Consider the following 21,083-nt stretch of genomic DNA (forward strand, 5'->3'; position numbering starts at 1 on the left):
CTCTTCAGTCCTTGGCAAATACCTGGTTCCGTGCCTCACTGTAATACTTTTTGTCAGTAAATCCATGCTTAAGATGTCACTGAAAAGAAATTAATATAGGCTTCCACACATGGCTATGGTTGTGGAATAACAATATACTTATATTTTCAAAATCCACTGATGTTTTTCTGCACCTAGCAAGCTAATTTTTCTTTTGTGGGTCCCCACAAGCTACAGCAACCAACAGTGCTGATACTGGACCTTTGCCTGAAACGTGCACGTTGGTGCTAGTTATATTGTCAAGTTTTGCACGCTAAAATGCAGTGGGATGGCAAGGGACAGGTTTGTTTGTTTTAATACACCAATCTAGCGTACATTTTTTAGAAGTACTGATGACGTACTTGGCTGTGCATTTTTGTTTGCTTGCTTATTTTTTAAGAAAACAGATCAGCAAGCTCAGGTGAGCATTGGAAGTGTGTCTGTAAAAAATACTGCTTATTCATATTGTCAATGCGTTTGCATCTCTAGAAGTTCCAATTTTTAGTTATAGATTTGTTGACTTTCAGAATGCTCTGTCCACCATCTCCAAAAGACTGTCTCTTCATTACTTATGCTATCAATGACATCAGCCAATTGTATCACCAGAAAAGAACGCTCTAGCTTAAAACTATCCTTTACTCTCCAGTGAGCTAATGTGGAATGTTTTTGGTACATTGTTAAAAAAAGACGCAGAACTTTACCTAACTGAATCATGTGGACATCATAGTCCATTGTTCTGGTGTAGCAGACTATATGCCATGTAATGTCCCATTCCCTCAAACAGTTTGCTTTTTCTCCCTCCCTACATAACCCTCTCAGAGAGGCGTGGATACATACTCAGGCCGCGGATGCTGTTGTCCTCGTTGTCATTCATGCCACAGCCGTCTGGCGAATTGTATGTTCCCTGCTCTCCATTCTGTAAGGGTCGAGGCAGCTTTCCTGGCAAGGTTTGATACTTGCTGCCTTTAACAAGTGGCTTACTCTGGGTTTTTTTAAAGAGAGAAAAATAAAATAAACAAACACAAAATCAAATCACTCCTAGCATTTACACTCCAGTACACAATGTTTTAAAAGCTGAGAAAAAGTATTTGAAGTTCATGGTTCAAAATGACACCACCCCCTCCATGTTCCTGCTTACAGGTAATTCAATTTAAGTCCAATAGTTGGCTGACAAAGTTTTCTAGCTAAGACACAGCCTTCTCTTCCCCCATCTGCCCCTCCCACTTCAGCTAGACTGTATATCACATTAAAATATATGTTCAGTATTACCTGGTTTTGTCATAAGAATTTTTTATGCTGTCTCCCTTTCCTCTAGGGCCCTGGCACTATATAATAACTTGGTCCTTCCAAGGTCAACTTCGATAGTGCCAGAAATGCATTTAGTTACTTCCCAGCCCGTTCTTTGCTCTGTCAAATTTTTTCCCTATTTTTCACTAGTCTATGTTTCTGCCTCACAACTGTATCTTGCTGGAATTTAAGCCAAAAGTATTTGTATAACTCAAATTTTGCCAAACGTATTTGCCCACCACCATTAATAACAGTAACAAGAATCAACAATGAAGTCAGAGTACAGAAATTTAACTTTTGTAAGAATTAAGATCTCTTTGTGTAGATAATATAATATTACAAATGCAAGGTTTTTTTTAAAAAGTAATTATAGCTAAATATATACTTGCCAATTATATTATAGAACCTAAACACAAGGTATACTTTTGATATAAGCTGGGGAAAAAAGGCATAGACTGAGCTGTATTTTAGGGCTAGTTGGAATGGCTGCTGACTCTACAATTTTTGTCCACGTTAGGCTAAAATAAGAGTCTAACGTAATGCTTGCCTGCAGCTACGGTACACATACACAGCGTCACTAGCATCAGTGAGACTACTTATGCTGGAAGGACCTTGCTCCAGCAACAGAGCTCACAAGAGGTGGTCCTCAGAGTCCCAGTATACTGTATTGAAAGGGAACTGGTAGGTAGGCTTTGTTAAAAATAGAGTATCTCTTAATTTTCCTTGTATTCAATTTTTCAGTGATCACCTACTTGGGATTCTTGCCCCTTGTACAAGGGTAGATCAGAACTTGCATATAAATCTGATAGTTTTGAGCCTAACAAGGTATTTTTCCAGCCTAGGTATGTGTTTCACAGAGGTACTTGTCTACGGTTTTGGAAGTGGCATGTTGAGATTTCTTCAATACTGAATCCAAATGAAAAGATGAAGGAACCATCACTCTGGGCAAAAATGTATATCCTACAACTGCCAAAACTATAGGAATATAAAGGCTTTTCCAGAGAAGCAATGAACCGGCAACTCCAATTGACATTAGTGGGAGTGGTGTATATTCAATGTGTGTTTTGGAATAAGCTCGTATTGGTAAATGTTTTGGTATCAGAAAGGAGGTTATGTAGGAAAACCGTACTGAAAATATGCAAAACATATTTAGTATACAGAAACATACAGTATGCTTCTATTTAGTAACCCCATTCTAACAAAGTTATTTTTAAAACATTGTCTGTGACAGGATGATACATGAATATATAATGGGATAACCACTGGTTTATCTATTCTTATTTCAAGGCCTAGAGGGATCTTTGTGATACTATAACTGCAGTCCAGATTTCTCAATTCCTCAACCCCTGCTCCTGTTTTGGCAACTGCAGGAGCACATCCTGACTTGTACCAAAAATTATATGAGTAGAGAAACTGCTTATTACATTAGCACTGTATTTTTTGAAATTGACTGACTTCAGCTTCTAACCTCATATAAAAGGTTTTAGATAAAAAGAAAAAAAAAAAAAAAAAATTCCCTCTCAAATCCCTACCCCTGTTCTCAGAGTTTGTCAGTACTGGAACTACACAAACATTATAAAAAGAAAATTAATATAAAATGAAAACACAGCCATACCATCACAGCACATCACAACAGATAAATGTTAAGAGAGTTTACAGTTAATATACCTCTTGTTCTACAACAGGCTGTACTGGTTTTCCGTCTACATACTACGGAGTTGCAGGGAGGGTAATTTCAGTTTTATGGAAAAAAGCAACAGACAAATGTTAGTATTAACATACATACACAGAACATCAATTGTAGTCTTATTACTATTGTGATACTACTTAATGCATTGACAATATATTACAAGGTCTGTTATCTCTTCATTTCATTTCAATAAAATACTTAATACTAAATGTGTTTGTTCAAATCACTCTACAAAATTCGGGCCCCGTTCAGGTTCTGTTGTGATCAAAGGAATTTTTCTATTTTCAGGCTTCTGGGTGGTCTCTTTAGACTTAACTTTAAGCTGGGAACATAACAGCTGTTTAACAGTTAAAACAATATGAAAATGACACAAAAAAAGAACATTCACAATACTGTATGTATCCAGCTGAAACCATAAAGAGCTGTGATAGAAATGAAGTGATAAAAATACCAGCACAGCTAGGTCAGAGACACTAATGTGTTTTGTTTTATTATTATTATTGCTGGACGTAATTGGAATTTGAGTTTTGTGCAAAGTAAAATAGCTGCCGTAAACAATGCCACTAGCACAGGTTCTTTTGGACTTAATGCAAGAAGCAAAGTCTTGTCATGCTGAGTCAGCAAAACAAGTTTTCTTGGCCTTAGTTTTGGTTGTAACTATTTCACATTTAGCCACTCACTCATATGCATAGGGGGGTCTCAGTTATTACACTAAGAAGCCTCATGCCTAAATTAGGGCATACAATTTAAATGCCTTGCTGAACATGGGGCTGGCTTGCTACAATTCTCTCATATCCTTGGTGGTTTCTTGCTCCTCTATGGACTCTGATTTAACAGATAGAGCAGATTTACAGCCTAAATGTGTAGGTACAGCCTTATCACATCATATCACATCGACAGATTAAGTTTTTTAATTTAAGACAGGAAAATAATTTAAAAGTTATGAAAAGAAAACAGACCTTCATAAATTCCACATGGAATGAAATGTTAGTTCTGAAATGATTTGTCACATATGACTACAGTCGAATGAGTGCAACACAAATTTCAAATATTCTATTTGGTCACTGTCATCTTCAGAGATTTAAGAAAAATTTATGAACATTTGAAGAACTGGAACAATCCTATTACTACTATTCATTTTAAATGGCATTACTGGGTGTGGGTAATCTAGTATTAAGCCTAATTTGAGTATAGAAAGTGTCAATAACAATCTCACAAAGCATAATTACAAGTGCAGAAAAATTTCAGTGTACATAATGACAAAACAAGCCTCTGGACCATAACGTAATGAGACTTTGTAAATTGGAAAGTCTTTATTCTGGAATGAAGTTAAGCCTTGAATTAATAACAGTGCTCCTGCTGTTTTAACTAAGGCAGCATCACTGCCATCTTCAGGAATGCCATTTATATTTGAAGTCTAAGTTAGGGAGCGACACTCATATTTATGTGAAAACACTCAAAAAGGAATCCTATGTGGAAATACCCAGTCCCAATATTTAATTACTTTCAGGATTTGCTGCCTGAACATTTTTAGTGATTTTGAAGTCAAAATTATTTTAAAAACACTTACCTATAAACAAAATAATACTGCAGTTCAACAAAATGACTCCTCATTATTTGTTGTATTTCTCTTAAATATTTTTCTTCTCTTTCAGGCGAAAAGCTGAATTTGAGGATGCGTACATATGGGTGTGTCAACTAGTTTGTTTATTTTAAGCTTGGCAACGGGGTAAAAAAAGAACCTGAACTATTTTATCATTAAGGCTTTTTTCCTCACATACAATGTTAGTGGTGGTTAGGGTTACTATATGTGAAACAAAAAGAATATTTATACTTGACCTTTATCTTTTAGTCATGATATTAAACACCAGAAATTGTGATTACAAATAAACCAACCTTTTCCAGGGATTCACTCTGCAAGTCTTCTAAACTACTTGACTTTTTTTTCTGTGGAACCCTTAAAATAATGACAAGCAAAAAAGCAACAGTTAATACAACGTAGTATGTGTGCATATGCCACAACTGTATCTATATGACAGCTGTATATATCACACAATGTCTACATATAACAGATAATTAAAAATTAGAAGATTCATTTATTTTATTATATTTTTAGCCTAAAACTCATAGTATTGGGAACTGCAATAGATGAAGTCAGAAACAGCAACTTGACATCCTTTGATCAACAGTGAAAGGCAACAAGGTGCAATGTGCAGTTTTAAACCTTTTATCTATAGATGACTTTTTAGAAGGTCTTAACAAGCAAAAGTAGAAAGTAACAACTCTCTGTGAACAGCATACAACATTAAGGGACTTTAAAAATGGAAAAAGGCAGAATTATAAAAAAAAAATTCTGGCTGTATGTCATACATTTCAATTAAAGTTACTCTTTCTTACCTGTTTATGATTTCCAAAGATTCTTCTTGTGGAGAGGTTAAATTAGTTGAAGATACTGGAATGCTTCCACTTTAAATCAGAATAAAATATACTGTTTTAAGTACTAAAATACATATATCTTCTGATATATAAAAGTGCTAATTTTATTCCTGTAATTCAAACCTTATACAACTAAGTATTGCAAACTGCCATGGCAAACACTCCTTTCACAACTACCCAAAAGTTCTTGCAAAGCCAAGAACAGGCAAGACAAGGTGCCAACAGTTAAATGGATTAAATAATACAGACTTAGGACAATTCACACAAAAACCAATAAACAAAGACCTTACCTGATTTCCATAGCTTTGTGTGGCACTGGAGAGAGCACAGCTGGTGACAATTCTCCTGAAGAGACCTATGTAAAATATAAGAGTTTCAAGCCTGTAACTCTAGTGCCTGATTCTGAATCTATCGTGCCCATACCAAGAATTACAAAAATTCAGCCAGGGCCAAACCCTCATCTACATTACTTTAGCTATTACAGAGAAACCAATACAAACAAATCATATATACAGCAGAACTTGCTTCTAAAACATGTTTAATAAGTACCTCTGTTTTAAATAATTCTCCTTGAGGATTATTCAAAAGATTCCACTTCCTTAAAGTTGTCTCAAGTTCCTCTTCACTGCCACCAGAGACAGAAGAGCCTGTAAGCATTAAAAATTAGAAGTAGAAAGGGAGAGAAACAGGCCAACCCCCCCCCCCCCATTTAGGACCATATCAGACAGTCTAAATACTTCAGTCTCTAAATTCCCCTTCTGCATGTAGTTTACCAGCCCCCCTGCTCCCCACCCCTCCTTTGGGCTCTTACTTACAAGCAAGCTGCTTAACATTAGAGCAACAAATTTATCACTTCCACTTATATGCTGTGCTCTGCTGTGAGTAGCTGAGCTGCTTATGAAGCAGCTTATGAACTACTCTCATTCAGTTCGATGTTCTGAGGCAAGTTCAAGTTGGTACCATTTTCTTACTTAGAGTGTATCGCTTTATAGGTAGTATGCATGTTTGACATTATCTGTATCATAATGCAGTGCCCCATGCTCAGTTCAAGGATGAACATGGTAAACACGCTCCAGGTTTTTCTGGATATCCCAGATCTAAACAAATACTGAAATACTCCAAATTCATTATTTAGTAGGATTTTTATTCCTAAATTGTCAAAGCTGCAGTACAAAATCAGGGTCTGAATATTTAGTGCTCAGCAAGCCTCTGGAGTATTTTGAGTAAGAAATTTTTTCTGGAGATCTCCTACGCATAGGGTTGTCTACCCAGCCATCGCTACATGGATGTAGGAGTTCTTCAGGCAAAGCTCCTGCCCCACTGCAGTATACAGCAAAGTGTTTTCAGGAGAGCAGTTGCTGACTTCAGATTGCCTTGGCACATAAGGTAAACTGCAGTGCATTAGACCCAACTGATGAGCAGCAGTTCACGTGGATGTACAACCAGAGCAGTAATCTCATCAGTCATCCTTCCTTATCAATCAGAATCCTTAATGACACCATCTAAAAAACCATACAGCACCAAAATTAGGCTCCAAGGAGGGATTTACTATTTACTGATGTAGAACAAATTTTAGGTTATGACTTATGGAGTAGAGCGTAAGATTCAGTTACAGAAGTCCTGCTGAATAGTAATGTTGTAATTAAATCTCCAGACAGATTTGACCCTATTTTTTTGTACTGCCTACAGCATAGGAAACAAAAAGGAAATCTCCACAAACTGCAGGCCATAACACACAAGCCTGGTGAAGACATACTGTGGTTCCCTCTGTACCTGAAAGAATGTATACTTACTCTCGTAGCACTCCAACATTATACAAATACATGCATCATAAAATATATATTACTGTACACATATATTTAAAAGGACAACAAATAGCAGTTGTCATGCATGCAGTTTTTAAGAGACCTGTTATCAGGAAATTTTTCACAAGACATTTTACCGTGAGCTGCAATCATTATCTCTTTCACCCTCCTGTACTGGCTTAGCAATAGCGTTAACTCCTCTATTCGACGGTCCTGTGAAAAGCATTAAATAAAATAATATTTTAAATCCTACATTTTTAACCTGCAGAAACACTGTATTATATGTTCGTTTCTGTGATTTTGGCCTACTTTTCCAGAAAGCAGGATCAAGTCTCTCACATGCCTTGTAAGGAATGTTTCTTGGCTTTTATTTGCCATTGTACAAAATATTTGCTGGACAGTGTGAAACTATGGATATAAGGAAACCAGAGGAATTTGACATTACTAGTACATGAGTTATTTACAGAAGCATAACTTGGAAATCTGCTTTCACTTCTAAGAGTCAAGGGAACATTCTGGAGTTGAACCTCAGTTGCCTGAAGTGGGCAGTGTTTGGTTTTTTGCTAGCATTGTACCTGTAATCATAAAGTAAATCATGTTTATGTTTTGTATAGTTCAACAATCTAGTCATGTTCTTTAATCCTCTCCTGTAGGATATGTTCTGCATTCCAACATCTACACTTACTCCGGTTTTGAGCCACCTTTTTAACTTGGCCAGTGAAACCTGTACAGAACCAAAGAAGTGAGGTCTCATGAATGTCTGATGCATTACCCAACTCCACTTTTTGTCCAATACCCAATGCTTTCCTATAACGTATATGGAAAGCATCTTGATTCACGTATTCAGGGAGGGCACTTGCCTTTTGCACAGATGCAATATAGCGATGGGTAGTAATCGTTATTTGATTGGATCTGTCATTTCTCTCATTTCTCTGTATGATATTGTGTCCCTGATGATAATAAATTCTTGCTATCGGTCACTAAGTATGCAGTCTTGCAATTTGTACTCTTGCAGTTTGTCCTTTTTCTTTGATCTCAGTTCTAAACCATTCCTGTGCAATAATTTTGCCCAGTGCTGTGACTACAGAGCACTGAATACAAACCCAAGGAACTAGTTTTCACAAGCAGGTGTCAGGAAAGCCACAGAAGCAGAGAAGTGGGCACTGCGGAAAATACCCCAAACCTTCCAGGGAAGTTGACAAGTATTTAAGTGATTAACTGATACTGAGCTGCTGCACTGCCATGGCTAGGTCAGTGTCAGAGATATTTCAGTTAAAATCTGCTTCGGTATACGTATGCTATGTTACAGTCACAGCAGATATCAACCAATTTGTAGGAGTAACTGCACAGAAACCAGACCTTTACCACATTACAGAATGGTAGATGATGCTGATCGTCCCTTCACACCTCTGCAAGTATACAAAAGAGGCCTAAAACAGATACCCAGTTATCCCAACTATGGATAGAAGCAATAGGTTATTCACAGCAAAGAACTGAGACTAACATAACCATTTTTTTAAAAAGGAAATATGTATACCACTTACTAGCAACTTAGTTGAACACTTTCTGTCCTAAATGACACAAGGAATATTTAGAGTTATCCCAAAAGCTACTTAGAGCTATTTTCCCTCAGTAAGAATACTTTATTTTGCAATATTATTGAAGGTAAGAGTTTTACATTAAACATTTAAGAAGCTGTGGGTCAACCACCAGCCCACTAGTTTAAATACTACAGTTTCCAGGGAAATAACCCTCCTTTCCCTGTGAGTATATCTAGATATTAGGACATAAGCAACAATACTTTGTGTTCCCTTCAAATACAAAAATCTTACACAGACTTGGAATAATTTTGGCAAGAGAGAGTGCCACGTCTTTTATTTTCCAGATGTAAATTTTGGCTTTTTGTTTTTTGAAGAACTAAACGTTGTTATGAGTCACATTAATATTCTCCAGAATTAACATTGCCCTGTCCAGATTCCCCACTTATTAAAGGAAGTTTTTAGGGATGTATATTATTTTCTATTTGATCATATATGAGTGTGTCACAATAAAGGGAAAAATCCTACAGCCTGGTTTATTACCATAAAACAAGAATTACAATTTCCTCAAGAATTAATCCCCCACACCCCAAAATAAGGAACAATTCCTGTAGCAAGTCAATGGCATCTGAAGGTGGAGATTCAACATCCTCCAAGACTGAGCCCTAAACCCCGCACTTGAATTGTCCACTTGACAGGCAAACAGCATACAGGTGATAAGAGACAAAAAACATACTTACCATTTAAATGGGTTTAATTTCACTCCTCCTCTCCTTTAGTACACACCCCCCCCCCCCCCCCCCCAAATCTCTAAATCTGGTCCCTTTCTCCCAAAATTTGAGTCTGATTCAAAGGCCACTTTGACTTTCTTTTAATAACACAGTCTCAACTGGGGATATCAATGCATTTCAGATTAGGTTGGAAGATGAAGAGCTGCCAGAGACGACCAGATCTTAGTGACCTTTTTAATAGCAGAAGCCAGGAGATTCTGCTCATTACAGCCTTGGCTTTCTACTCCCCTCTGGAATCTAATGAGCCTCCCAAGTTCTGCAGCCAGGTTAGCAAGGTCAGCCACACTTTCTATTTAAAAATCGACCTTCTGTCACAATCTCATGGGATAATCCAAAAAACAGGGCACTACCATGCTTATACAAAGCAGCCTATTCAGAACATTTCAGACATTCAAAACCATCATTTCATTCTTATTATGTAGAACGAGGATTATTTTCTCACCTTTTCTTCATTTGCAGCCAATAATGATTCCATTCCTATCTTCAACCGCTGAACTTCTTGATCTAAAATGTTTTCAAAATGTTATAAGGAAAGTACACTTGCTATGTTTAGTGTAAACAATATATGTTTTGTGATACTCTCCTTAGGTCCTTATGAGTAACCAAAACCATGTCAGTGGCATGGCAAATGCACTCTTAGACTACATTTAACTTAGAGCTTTTCAAAAGCTGAACTATTAAAAGCAACGCACAAGACAAACATGCTGGTTTTGATTATAAGAGGCTACATAATACTGTTTTATACTCTAAAAGTCAAGTAATAAAAAAAAGAAAAACACTGAAGTTTATTTTGCAAAAAATGAGAGTGTGTTTGCTGTTATATATTTAAAGAAATAATTTTAAGTATGATTGAAAATTAATTATATTCAAACTGAGAAAAATATTCACCAGCTTATGAGAAGTAGTTCAAGGACATTAATGAAACTTGGAAATGAAAAATAACAAAAACTAGTTTGATACAAGGAAAATTTGTAAAATTCTTTTTTTCTTAAAACATTTCAGCATGAATAACTAAGTCAAAATCTACATCAAGAGCTAATACAGAATTGCCTCACACACAATTTAGTGTCACAAGATAGAGGTTATTCAGGAATGTTATAGTCAAATGAATTAAAACACACTCTCTGAAAATTTATGAGGTTGTTAATCGTGTCATCCTAACTTTGCTGAACCAAACAATTCATTTCTTCTCTACGCACTATTCCTAGCAAGTCCTCCAGTACTAACCTGTATACCTGAAGTGTAGACTATAGAGACAGAACCTGAAACAGTTTATCTGTTGTAACTGCCACTCAAGGAATTCATGCTTTGACATTAAAACAGACCCACTTGTTTCACAAAAGACTATGAAAAACAGATGTGGCAGGCATGAAGTGAGAGAAGAAAGAAAATCAATACTGCATCTTAAAAAAAAAAAAGTTTTACAACTAAATGTTGAACATACAATGTCATATCTAAACTATTTACAGAAACTGTAATTAGTTTTTCTTGTAGTGATTCTGAAAATTACACACCTTGTAATGATTAAGTTTTAAAACATGTAAATGAACCTTGCAAACATTTCTCTTGCAAAAGAGAACACTTAGTAAAACAAGACATACACAGACACAGCCAAATCAAAAACTGAAGCCAGCAGGCAGTGGGCAAGCAATTGGAAGATTTTTAAAAAGCCATTAAAAAAAACACAGTCCTACTAATTTCTCTTTACAAATATTAGACTTCAAAAGGAACTGGTGTCGAGGTATTTTTAAGCACATTAAAGCAAACTTTACTTACAATACTTATAACAACATCATTGGAAACATTTTTATTCAGACTGTTTTGGTTTTTTTTAATTTACTGCACTGATTAAAAAAAAGCCCAAATCCTTTCCCTCCAAAGAAGGAGGCTTCCAATTAAAGCCATCTTTCCAGATATTAAATGGATTTTACATATGTACAAATAAAAAGAGGTAAAGGTTAAGTTTTGGCTCTGTTAACCTTGACAATGTCCATTTGAAGTCCAACTATCTGATTTGTGAACCTGTGATTTTTTTTTTTCTGAAGTGAAATCTTACTAAACAGGGCAAGTAGCTGTCTGCTTGCTGCAAGCAATGAAAGCAATCTCTCGTATATTACAATTAGACAGCCAAATCTAAACAAACATTGAATTATTGCTGCAGAATGCATCTGAGTTATAATTTGTGTGAAAGAAACAGTGAGATAAAGCCAAAAGTGAATTGCAAGGCTTACGTTTTTCTTTTAGCCTTCTCCTATAAACTTCCTCTACGATGGTAAATGGTGAGAGTCAAATAAATTATGTAGAAAAAGCACATATTAGATAAATTTTGCAATTTAATTAGAATATGCATTCTAGCATACTACAAGTACATTGACATTATTTTTCAACTTTATTTGAGAAGACAACCTAAAAATCTGATACATCAGCAATTTATTTGCAGAAGAATTATTACTGCTGCATACTGTTTCCATTCAAATATAGTTTAAGTGGTTTCCTTAAGTGTAGCCTAAAGAATCTCTACAGGGTTTGATTCTATTCCCACTGGAATCAAGGACAGTTTCACCCATCTTCGGCATGAACAGGAAGAGACATGCTACTAGAAGTTGCTGAGCTATTTGTTTATTGTCATACCACTATCTCTCCTTTGAAATATCATAAATCATTCGGGAATCTCACAGAAAATATGAAATTCTATTAGTAGAAGAGTTCCTCTACAAAACACTGCTGTTAGACATGCAGTTCTCTACATGCACAAGCTCTGCAGCTGAGTGAAATCAGCACCAAGTATATGTTAAGTCACCTCTTTGGAATAAACAACAGTCAAAATACAGAGTCTTCTAGAACAGACATATCTGCATTAACCCCTGTGAGGAGATTCTTGGTAAGCCCTGAGAAAGAGGTAGCACAGCACCTGAAGAGTCACATATCAACAAGGGCACTCTTTGGAAGCGTTAGTTAACACCCACAAAAGAAGTTAGTGCAGCTAAGCTGATGCACTGTGGTAAACTACACACCAATATTCCTGCATGGCTAAGTGTCAGTATTATAGAAGAAAAAGGTCACTGATATCATACTGCTCAGCCCAGCAACTGACAGAAGCTCCAGGGAGTCAATATTTCAGAGAACTGTGACATGACTGCTTGAGACCAAAGGCTAAACAAACTGGTTTATTTGCCATTGACCTGTATCAACGGTGCAGATTTAAAACAGAAACCTGCGGTATCACAGAATCATAGAACAGCCCAGACTGGAAGGCACCTTGAAAAACCATCTGGCCCAACCTTTCATGGGAGAGGGAGCCTACATGAGATATAGTCCTGAAGAAAGGAAAGACGTGAATCAATGACTATGTTTTAGAATGTTTGGACATTTAAACATTGCGCTTAGCTACTACTGTGACAATTTTTTTTTCTTAAAAAATAGAAACTGTAAAGATTTTTCAAAGAAATTTTGAAGGTATACACAAAAAATATATTCCTACTGAACTACAAAGACTCTTTCAAATTATAAATAAAATTCCAGTAGAAAAAGTTTCAGTGCCTTTAGAACACTTACTGCAATTTGTGCTGCCTCTAGATTGTGGGCCTCTACCAGAAGACAAAATAAATTTGCTCTATTTTTCCTCTCAAAATGAATTCTATAAGTCCGTTCTTGTATGTCCTTGTATTTCTTTGAAATACTGAGCCAAGCTGCTACCAAAGTGAAATTAAGGTAGGGTTTTGGATTTTTAATTTTATTTCCCCTCCTCTTACCTCTTTCTGCCACTTCACTATGTGATGAGGTCCTAGATAGCTGACATTGTAAGCGTTCTATTTCTGCATCCTTGAGAGCTAATTGCTCTTGAAGCTGGGCTATCTCAGCCTGAAAGAGAGTACAACAAGTTCAGAGTAACGTTGTCACTGATTCTCTGTGATTCTTTCCCATGAACTAGAAGACTTCTAAGTATAACACCTGACTATGATTGATGTCCTGTTCCCAGTTCAGGACATTTCATAAACACTATAACAACTGTACATATTTCATGGTGTTACTATCCTATTCCTTTTACAGAAGCTCACTTTTTCCAATGCAATTAGCTCTTGGAGAAGAGAGACAGAAAGGTAAAATTTTCAAAGGATTCATGTAGGTAAAGAAACTCTGGAAAGCTCTCAATGCTACAATGCTGGTCATATAATGACTATTACAGGGCAACTCCTGAGTTCTGCATGAAGACCACTAAAAGATAACAAAGCATTTTTTATCCTAGTTACTATTTGTTAATATAACTGAGAATCTATTAATGCTGAGCCCTCTTCTCAGCAGGTTAACAAACCTGTCCTTCCTCACATCGGATACTACAGCAAATAGGCTAGAAGCAAAGCATGGCTTGGAAAACGACGACATATGTGCAACAAAATACCAGTGGTTCATTTACACTTACTGCAGTCTTGTGCTGCCACTAGATTGGGATAGAATATCATACATTACAGACCTCAACAATACAGAGGGAGAAGAATTCTGTGATTGTTCAGCTTGAAATACAGTGACTCTCATCTCTTTTTCCTATTTATGAGAAAAACTGTCAACAGCATACTTTAAGTCAGTAGCTTCATTAAGATTTTCTTCAGCAGCCTTAAAGCCTCTATGTATCAACATTCTGCATTTCCCTCAGCAAAACCATACCAAACCTCCTTGCAGTTACCAAAAAAAAAAAAAAAGGAAACAAACAAACAAAATCACTAATGTGACCAGTTTCTCAAAATACTAAAATAAAGCAGGACAAAATGCAAAACACCAAACAATATTATCCAAACAGGGAAAAACATGGACTAATTTACTCTAATACACAAACTTATTTTCATCAGGAAGCAAGCAGCTGGATGGCAGCAAAAGATCACCACTCTGCCTGCAATTCCATACGGAATAGAAGAATCTGTCTTGTTGCATCTCTGAAGGGCTCTAACACTTCCCAGTGACTAATATGCTTTTTATATCCAGCCATGGAAATATTCCAATTTCTCATCTAAGAAGCTGGAGCAACAGGAAGACAAAAGCTGCAGACCTCTTAATACCAGATTTGGATTTGCCTCCCCTGGTCTATTTGATCTCATAGCTCTTTTAAATGCCCTCTTCCTTTAATGTCTCATTCCTGTCATCTCTATAGTTTCTTCTGCTTCCTCTCTCTTTCCCTGTACTCTTCATCCTTTCTAGTCCTGCATCTTCTCTTACTCAATGGGTTTTACAATTCTTCTTATTTTCATTCTACTCCTACACTTTCTGTAATCTTTATCTGTCTTGGCAGCTGGCCACACACTGCTTGAGAAAATATTTTCCCAAAGACTGTTCATATCCACCATGTCAGAGAAAACATTTTCATGGATACAAGAGCTATTATCTTCATAGGAAAAAAAGACATGATAGCAATGTTTCAATATTCATCCAAGAATTCTCTGAAAAAAGAAATGCTAATACAAATAATAGATGTCTGACATTTTGGGATCAAACTATCAAGTATTAAAAAGAAAACTCAGTTTAACAATGTGAAATGTTTTTCAAGATCCAACTACAACTCAATGATCCAGTAATTCATACGAATAGGGATCATAGTACTACACAAATCAAAGGAGATGTGATTACAGCACAAAAGTGTATCTCAACAGGGAAAAATAATAACGTGCTTTTTAATCTAGCGGAAAAGTGCTAAAAATTAAAAGTGGAGATAAAGTGCAACTGTTTAACAGTGCAAATGTTCAACGAGAAAAATTATTTACTGGGGAAAATTATTAAGTGTTTAAAATGTCGAGTTTCTCCAGATTACGATCCAACAGCTTTCCAGGATTTAAGGTCAACAGAAGTGTAAGGCAGCTATGTACTTTAATATACACGAAGTCAAAGCAGATGATCTAATGGTGTATTTCGGGCTTAATATCTATTAAAATAAATTCCATAGCAAGTGAACACCCAACCAGTTTTGCATGTCTCTTCAGTCTGGAAAGCATATTCCACAGAGGCTTGTCACCGTTACACAATTAAAGACAGAAAACCTTCAAAGAAGCCCTTCCTCAGAACAGGTCTTTTGTAAATCAAAATGCCTTTTTTGTTTGCTTGTTTTTTTAAACAGGAATTACAAAAAGGTAGAAGATAGAGGGAGCAAAAGGCACAAAAGAAGGCAAAAAAAATTTAAGCCAAAATATTTATTCCAAAGATGGTTGAAGAAAACTTGACTTTATAGTAGGCCCTGACACAAGACAATTATAAGAAAAGTAAATATTGATGAGAAGTGGAGCATACGCCTTTCCAGCTGAAATGTCTGTCATTACTAAATGCCAAGTATTCTGCTTACTTTAGTTGCTTTTAATTTCCACTCGTATTGATTTCTTTCATTTTCCAGTTCTTCTACTTTAATTTTGAGGTGTCTAAGTTCCTGTAGCAAACCCTGCAAAAGAAGAACAGCAGCTAAAAGTAAGATTTCCCTGGTAGATATTAATTTTTCATAGTCCTGAATTAAAGATCATGCATGAACCACACAGTCATGAACACTGAACCATCACATTAAAAACTGTGACCTAGTCTAAGACGACAAAAACTATTCTGAACTGAGAGATAAGGACTACTTTCTCAAACTCTCCACTTGAAATTATGAATAAATTTCTTAGTCATATTGAGGAAGATAGCTGAGCCTGGTGAAGTCATGTGTCTCAGCGAAAATGAGCCAAAAAAATCCCCAACTGCAGTCTCATATAACATTAAGTATTGGGTTTTTTCTGGGGTGGGGTGGGTTGTTGTTTTGGTTTGGGTTTTTTGTTTTGTTTTTCAGCCACCCCAGAAAGTAAGCAGAAACATGCAGTGCTAAAAGATTACTAACTTTCATTAAAGTGACAATCCTCTCCCCAAAGAGGTGTTTAAACTACTTACCATGAAAAATAACACTCAGACTAAATAGTATCTAGCAAGTTACAGCCATTTAATACCATACACATACGATCAAATATGACTACAAATATGCTACTTTCAGCACTGACGTTTGCCACTTTGCAAACTGAGTTGATGCAGCCTAGAGCTGCAGCCAACCAGGGTTCCTAACATTCTCTGTCCGTTCCTTGGACAAAGTTGTCTCTTAAATGTCCCTTCTCTCTTTCCTTGATAGAGCCATATCTTATTGTTCATTCTGAAGGACAGTATTATTAAATCCTTGATGGAGCTCTGATGAGGCCAAATGTCTTAAAATGAACTGAGGAAGGGAAAAATTTGGAAGCATAACCCAATTTTGGAATCCTGTATAGTATATACATTAAACAGTCACACTAATATCTTGGATTAAATTAACGTTTATTTTGAATGACTCCCAGATTTGACTCTCGGATTGTTTCTCCAATATGCAGCTTGTACTGTAGTCTAATAGTTCACTAATCAGTTCTGGACAGAGGCAAGCTCAGAAACAACAGCACTATTTTCAAAATAGGCATCATACCCAAATGAGTTATTTTTGTAAAATAAACCTAAGAGAAAAACTACTGAAAAAATCCCTCACAATACAAGCAGATTACTTATAAAATGAGTTCTGGTGATCCAGATTTTAACCAAAGAGATGTGGCAACTAAAGCAAATTGATTTAAAAGCAAATATTAAAATGGACTTTTTCAGGCATACCATATCATTCTACCTTCAGTAAACTTAAGCCATTGTCCTGGTTTTGGCTGGAATAGAGTTAATTTTCTTTCTAGTAGCTGGTATAGTGCTATGTTTTGGGTTCAGTATGAGAAGAATGTTGATAACACACTGATGCTTTCAGTTGTTGCCAAGTAGTGTTTATACTAAGTCAAGGATTTTTCAGCTTCTCATGCCCAGCCAGCAAGAAGGCTGGAGGGGCGAAAGGAGTTGGGAGGGGACACAGCCAGGGCAGCTGACCCAAACTGGCCAAAGGGATATTCCACACCATGTGATGTCATGCCCAGTATATAAACTGGGGGGAGTTGGGCAGGGAGGGTGAGCAATTGCATTGTGCATCACGTGTTTTGTATATTCCAATCCTTTTATTATTATTATTGTCATTTTAGTACTGTTACTACTATCATTATTAGTTTCTTCTTTTCTGTTCTATTAAACTGTTCTTATCTCAACCCATGAGTTTTACTTTTTTTTCCCCAATTTTCTCCCCTATCCCACTGAGTGGGGGGGGGAAGTGAGTGAGTGGCTGCATGGAGCTTAGTTACCAGCTGGGGTTAAACCACAACAGCCATTTATGCAAAGTAGCTTTTGTTTTGACATGTGACATAGTTTTGATCAAATACAACTAGGATCTGTAATGTAAATTCAAAAATGCTTTTCTGGTAACCGCTAATGTCACAGAATAAACAAAAATGTGTTGGATTTGCTATTTTAAAGGTACAAGCAGATTATTTTTATTGTGGCTCCTTCCATCCATTTTAACTTCATCATTGGAAAAAGAAAGGATACATTTCAGATAGTCTTACCTGAAACTGTATTTTATACCTGTCTTAAGCTTTTAAGATATTCAGGAATTAATAATCTGTGTTCAGAGGACTGGTGAGGGTGCACCATCATGCACAGCTAGGGTGACATTATCATGAGGAAAATTATCAAACTACCAAACCATGCTAGCATGCTGCATATCAAACAGACAAATCTCAACTAAGAAAAAACAAACAAATCCAAAAATCAAAAAACCCCCCACACCGCACCAGTACTACAGACCTACAAGTAAAATGAAAATCATAAAAAACCTGAAAGAGGTGATTGGGTCTTACAGATATCTGTGCTTTAGTAGACAGATACCAATGGTGACCAAATTTGTCCCAGTAATCGGGGGTGGGGTATCGGAGTTGTGTGGGGGGTTTTTTTGGTAGTTTTTATGACCACCTCACTCTTCACTAATGAAAGCCACAAAGATTAACGCCAATAATGCACAACATAGCTCTGGTTAGCGGAATTTAATTTCTGCAAGATAAGAGGAGAGGCAATACACAGGCATCTGCTAAGGTGTACTTCTCGTACATCACACTGAGAACAATTCTTCTGGCTGAGAGTCTCTACCACTGATCTTGGACTAGATTGAGGACCATTAGGTGTCAAGTCTGGTTTCCTATCTTGAGACTTTCTTTCTTGGATTCTACTATTAATTTCCAGCTGCAGTCTACACATCTGCTCCTGTAGCTCACTGATCAGGTTCACTACTGACTGAAAACATGGGAAGAAAGGAAGACAAAAAAAAAAGACAGGTGAGAAAGAAAATTATGCAAGTAAGATATTTCTACAGTTGCAGCACAAAGAAATGCATGAAGCACATGAAAGGCAAACTAAAAAAAGACAGATGATGTGTTTTCTTTCTGATAAAGTGTACGTGAATGGGTATAAATCTGGAATATTGCACAAAGCTATAGTTAAATAGAACAGAATCTATATTCCAGGCTAATTCATGATTCTGGTTCTAATGTGAAGATCAGAATTTGGCCCCTCATTTTTGGAAACTTATACAGTCACATGAAGTCAGACATCAGGAAAAATTGGAACATATTTTAATATGCTGGCTCAGAGGCACACTTTTGCTGAAATGGGACTTGATTACATTCATTTACACAGCCAAATCATCCACTAGGAAGAAATTGCTAAGTGCTCAGTTGGGGCCATAACCTACTCTCACAATTTATACATAGAATTTACTAGTAAAGTAATTCTGTTTCTAGGTCTAGCATGGGTCAGAAAAATAACTCCATTACCCAGCTTGCTAGCTAGGCAGTATCTTGACATGGAGAAAGAGTTAAGCAACATACATTGGAGAAATCACAGGATACCACAGAAGAAAAAGCAATGACTTTAAAGTTCACCAATTTGCTGGCCAGCTTCTTGGATTTGTGTGTATCAGTGATACAGACAAAAAAAATCCAGCTACAGAAAGCAAACCAAAGACGAATATGAAAATCTATGTAACACTTCGCTTAAATTCCCTAACTTAGTAGTAAATAGCGCTGGCTATTTTCTCAGGTATTACCAGTTTGGAGTAACTTTCCCTTAATTTTCATGTACATTAACAACATATAGTTTTGTGATTTCTCAATCTTCTCAAGTAGAATAAAATTGATGAGATTAATCCATCTCCCAAATGACTGAAAAAGATTTCAGTGGACAGAACAACAGATGACATGGCATAATTTTTTTCATTTTCTTCATTACAGTGCACAACAGTCCTCCTGTAATCTCAACTCTCTGATGAACCAATAATCTCAAAGCTAGGGAACAGCTACTGCAAGGACAGGACACTTATGCCCAGGTAAGTATTTAACTCAACCTGCATCAGCACCCACAGTCAACTTTAAACATTCACAATGATTTCCTTTCAAAAGTGTATGTATCAGTTACTTAAAAGAGTTTCACATCAATTAAGGATTTTTCTAGGGCTCTGTACTTAAGATGACATTCAGAAAAGCAGTTGATATATTTCACTTTATACATACTATTCTCAATCAGGATCACAATGTCTGATGCTCATCCTCTTTTATGCAACAAACCTTTAATGCATGTAAATGAGGATTAGGTCCATAAACAATCACAAAATTTAGAAAGAATATTGGGCCCTAGCATACCAACTCTATCTTTTATAGGCTGACGTGTTTTGCCAGGGCTGCACAGGTTACAGCAAAGCTCCCCTCGGTGAAACCATATCCTCCCTATGTTCAGTGGCCACATTAGCCACTTTGCAGCAACACGGTAGGACGCTGGTGAGGAGAACATCCCTCTAGCTTACTCATCCTCTTATCAGAGCACTGCAAAGCTGAACACCCGTAGTACTAGCTGTGTGTGCAATACTATCCACAATCCCTCCATCTTCCATGCTTTGATTTTGTTTCTTTTTTACCATCATCTCCACCATCAGATACTTCACTGAGCAGTACCAACTGGAGACTGGAATTGTCAGGACACACATCCATCTCCCTTGCTTTTAAGCGCCAAGCCTTTAGTCTGTGCTCATCTTTGATGGAGAACACTGTTAACCCATATGAGGTTCTGAAGAACCACTGCTCAAACAAGATGCACAGACTTTTAAGCACAAACATAGCTGCTCCAGTTGTGGCAACATGGGAGAGTTCAGAAACACTTCTGCTGCCGCCTTGTAATTCTTTTCTCTTTTGCTCACATTAAAAATGGGAATGGGAAACGCTCTGCATCCACACAGACTTCTGTCAGGGCAAACTTGGCAGTACAGAAGTGGCAGAAATCCTTATCCCAGTGAAGGATAAGAAGTCTATGGAAGAGAAACAGATGAACTCCAGCTGCAATATATGCCTTTACAGTTGCTTCTAGTTTCAAGGTAGAAAAGGCTTCTCATTTTTTGAGATTCTTTCACAGCATGAAGATTTATTAACACTAACATACTATATCTTGAATTTGATTCAGGTGAGACAACACAACAAATTCCCCAGTGGGAGTCAGTGGCTCACTGAGTCAATTTTCTTTGAAATTGCAAGTAACTATGCACTAGATATTTAATTCAGAAGTATCCACACAAGAGCCACAAAATACT

General features: G+C 36.7%; 2 protein-coding genes across 20 annotated transcripts in view; one reads left to right on the forward strand and one right to left on the reverse strand.

Moving 5' to 3' along the window:
* The window catches only part of CYB5R2 (cytochrome b5 reductase 2), a 31,389-nt gene extending 23,161 nt beyond the window's left edge, over positions 1 to 8,228 (forward strand). Inside the window, exons 10-11 of one of the 3 annotated variants that reach the window (XR_011328169.1) lie at positions 4,651 to 4,779; positions 7,890 to 8,228. The gene's annotated coding sequence lies outside the window, so the exon portion shown is untranslated. Of the gene's footprint in view, positions 1 to 3,283; positions 3,385 to 4,650; positions 5,398 to 7,889 lie in introns of those variants that run through there. The other 2 variants (XR_011328168.1, XR_011328170.1) reach the window with 2 other exon arrangements.
* Positions 1 to 21,083, reverse strand: part of PPFIBP2 (PPFIA binding protein 2) — a 114,167-nt gene that overhangs the window by 12,596 nt on the left and 80,488 nt on the right. For 12 of the 17 annotated variants that reach the window (XM_069803932.1, XM_069803934.1, XM_069803944.1 and 9 more), the window contains 12 exons: positions 18,560 to 18,742; positions 15,888 to 15,980; positions 13,318 to 13,426; positions 11,797 to 11,829; positions 10,008 to 10,069; positions 7,374 to 7,449; positions 5,981 to 6,078; positions 5,722 to 5,786; positions 5,393 to 5,461; positions 4,892 to 4,952; positions 2,974 to 3,015; positions 856 to 1,000 (listed from right to left, as the gene is read on the reverse strand). In XM_069803932.1, coding sequence (XP_069660033.1) covers positions 856 to 1,000; positions 2,974 to 3,015; positions 4,892 to 4,952; positions 5,393 to 5,461; positions 5,722 to 5,786; positions 5,981 to 6,078; positions 7,374 to 7,449; positions 10,008 to 10,069; positions 11,797 to 11,829; positions 13,318 to 13,426; positions 15,888 to 15,980; positions 18,560 to 18,742 — 1,036 coding nt within the window. The remainder of the gene's footprint in view (positions 1 to 855; positions 1,001 to 2,973; positions 3,016 to 4,891; positions 4,953 to 5,392; positions 5,462 to 5,721; positions 5,787 to 5,980; positions 6,079 to 7,373; positions 7,450 to 10,007; positions 10,070 to 11,796; positions 11,830 to 13,317; positions 13,427 to 15,887; positions 15,981 to 18,559; positions 18,743 to 21,083) is intronic. The other 5 variants (XM_069803940.1, XM_069803945.1, XM_069803935.1 and 2 more) reach the window with 4 other exon arrangements.

This window comes from Haliaeetus albicilla, chromosome 16 (genome assembly GCF_947461875.1).
Source record: "Haliaeetus albicilla chromosome 16, bHalAlb1.1, whole genome shotgun sequence".
Lineage (NCBI taxonomy): Eukaryota > Metazoa > Chordata > Aves > Accipitriformes > Accipitridae > Haliaeetus > Haliaeetus albicilla.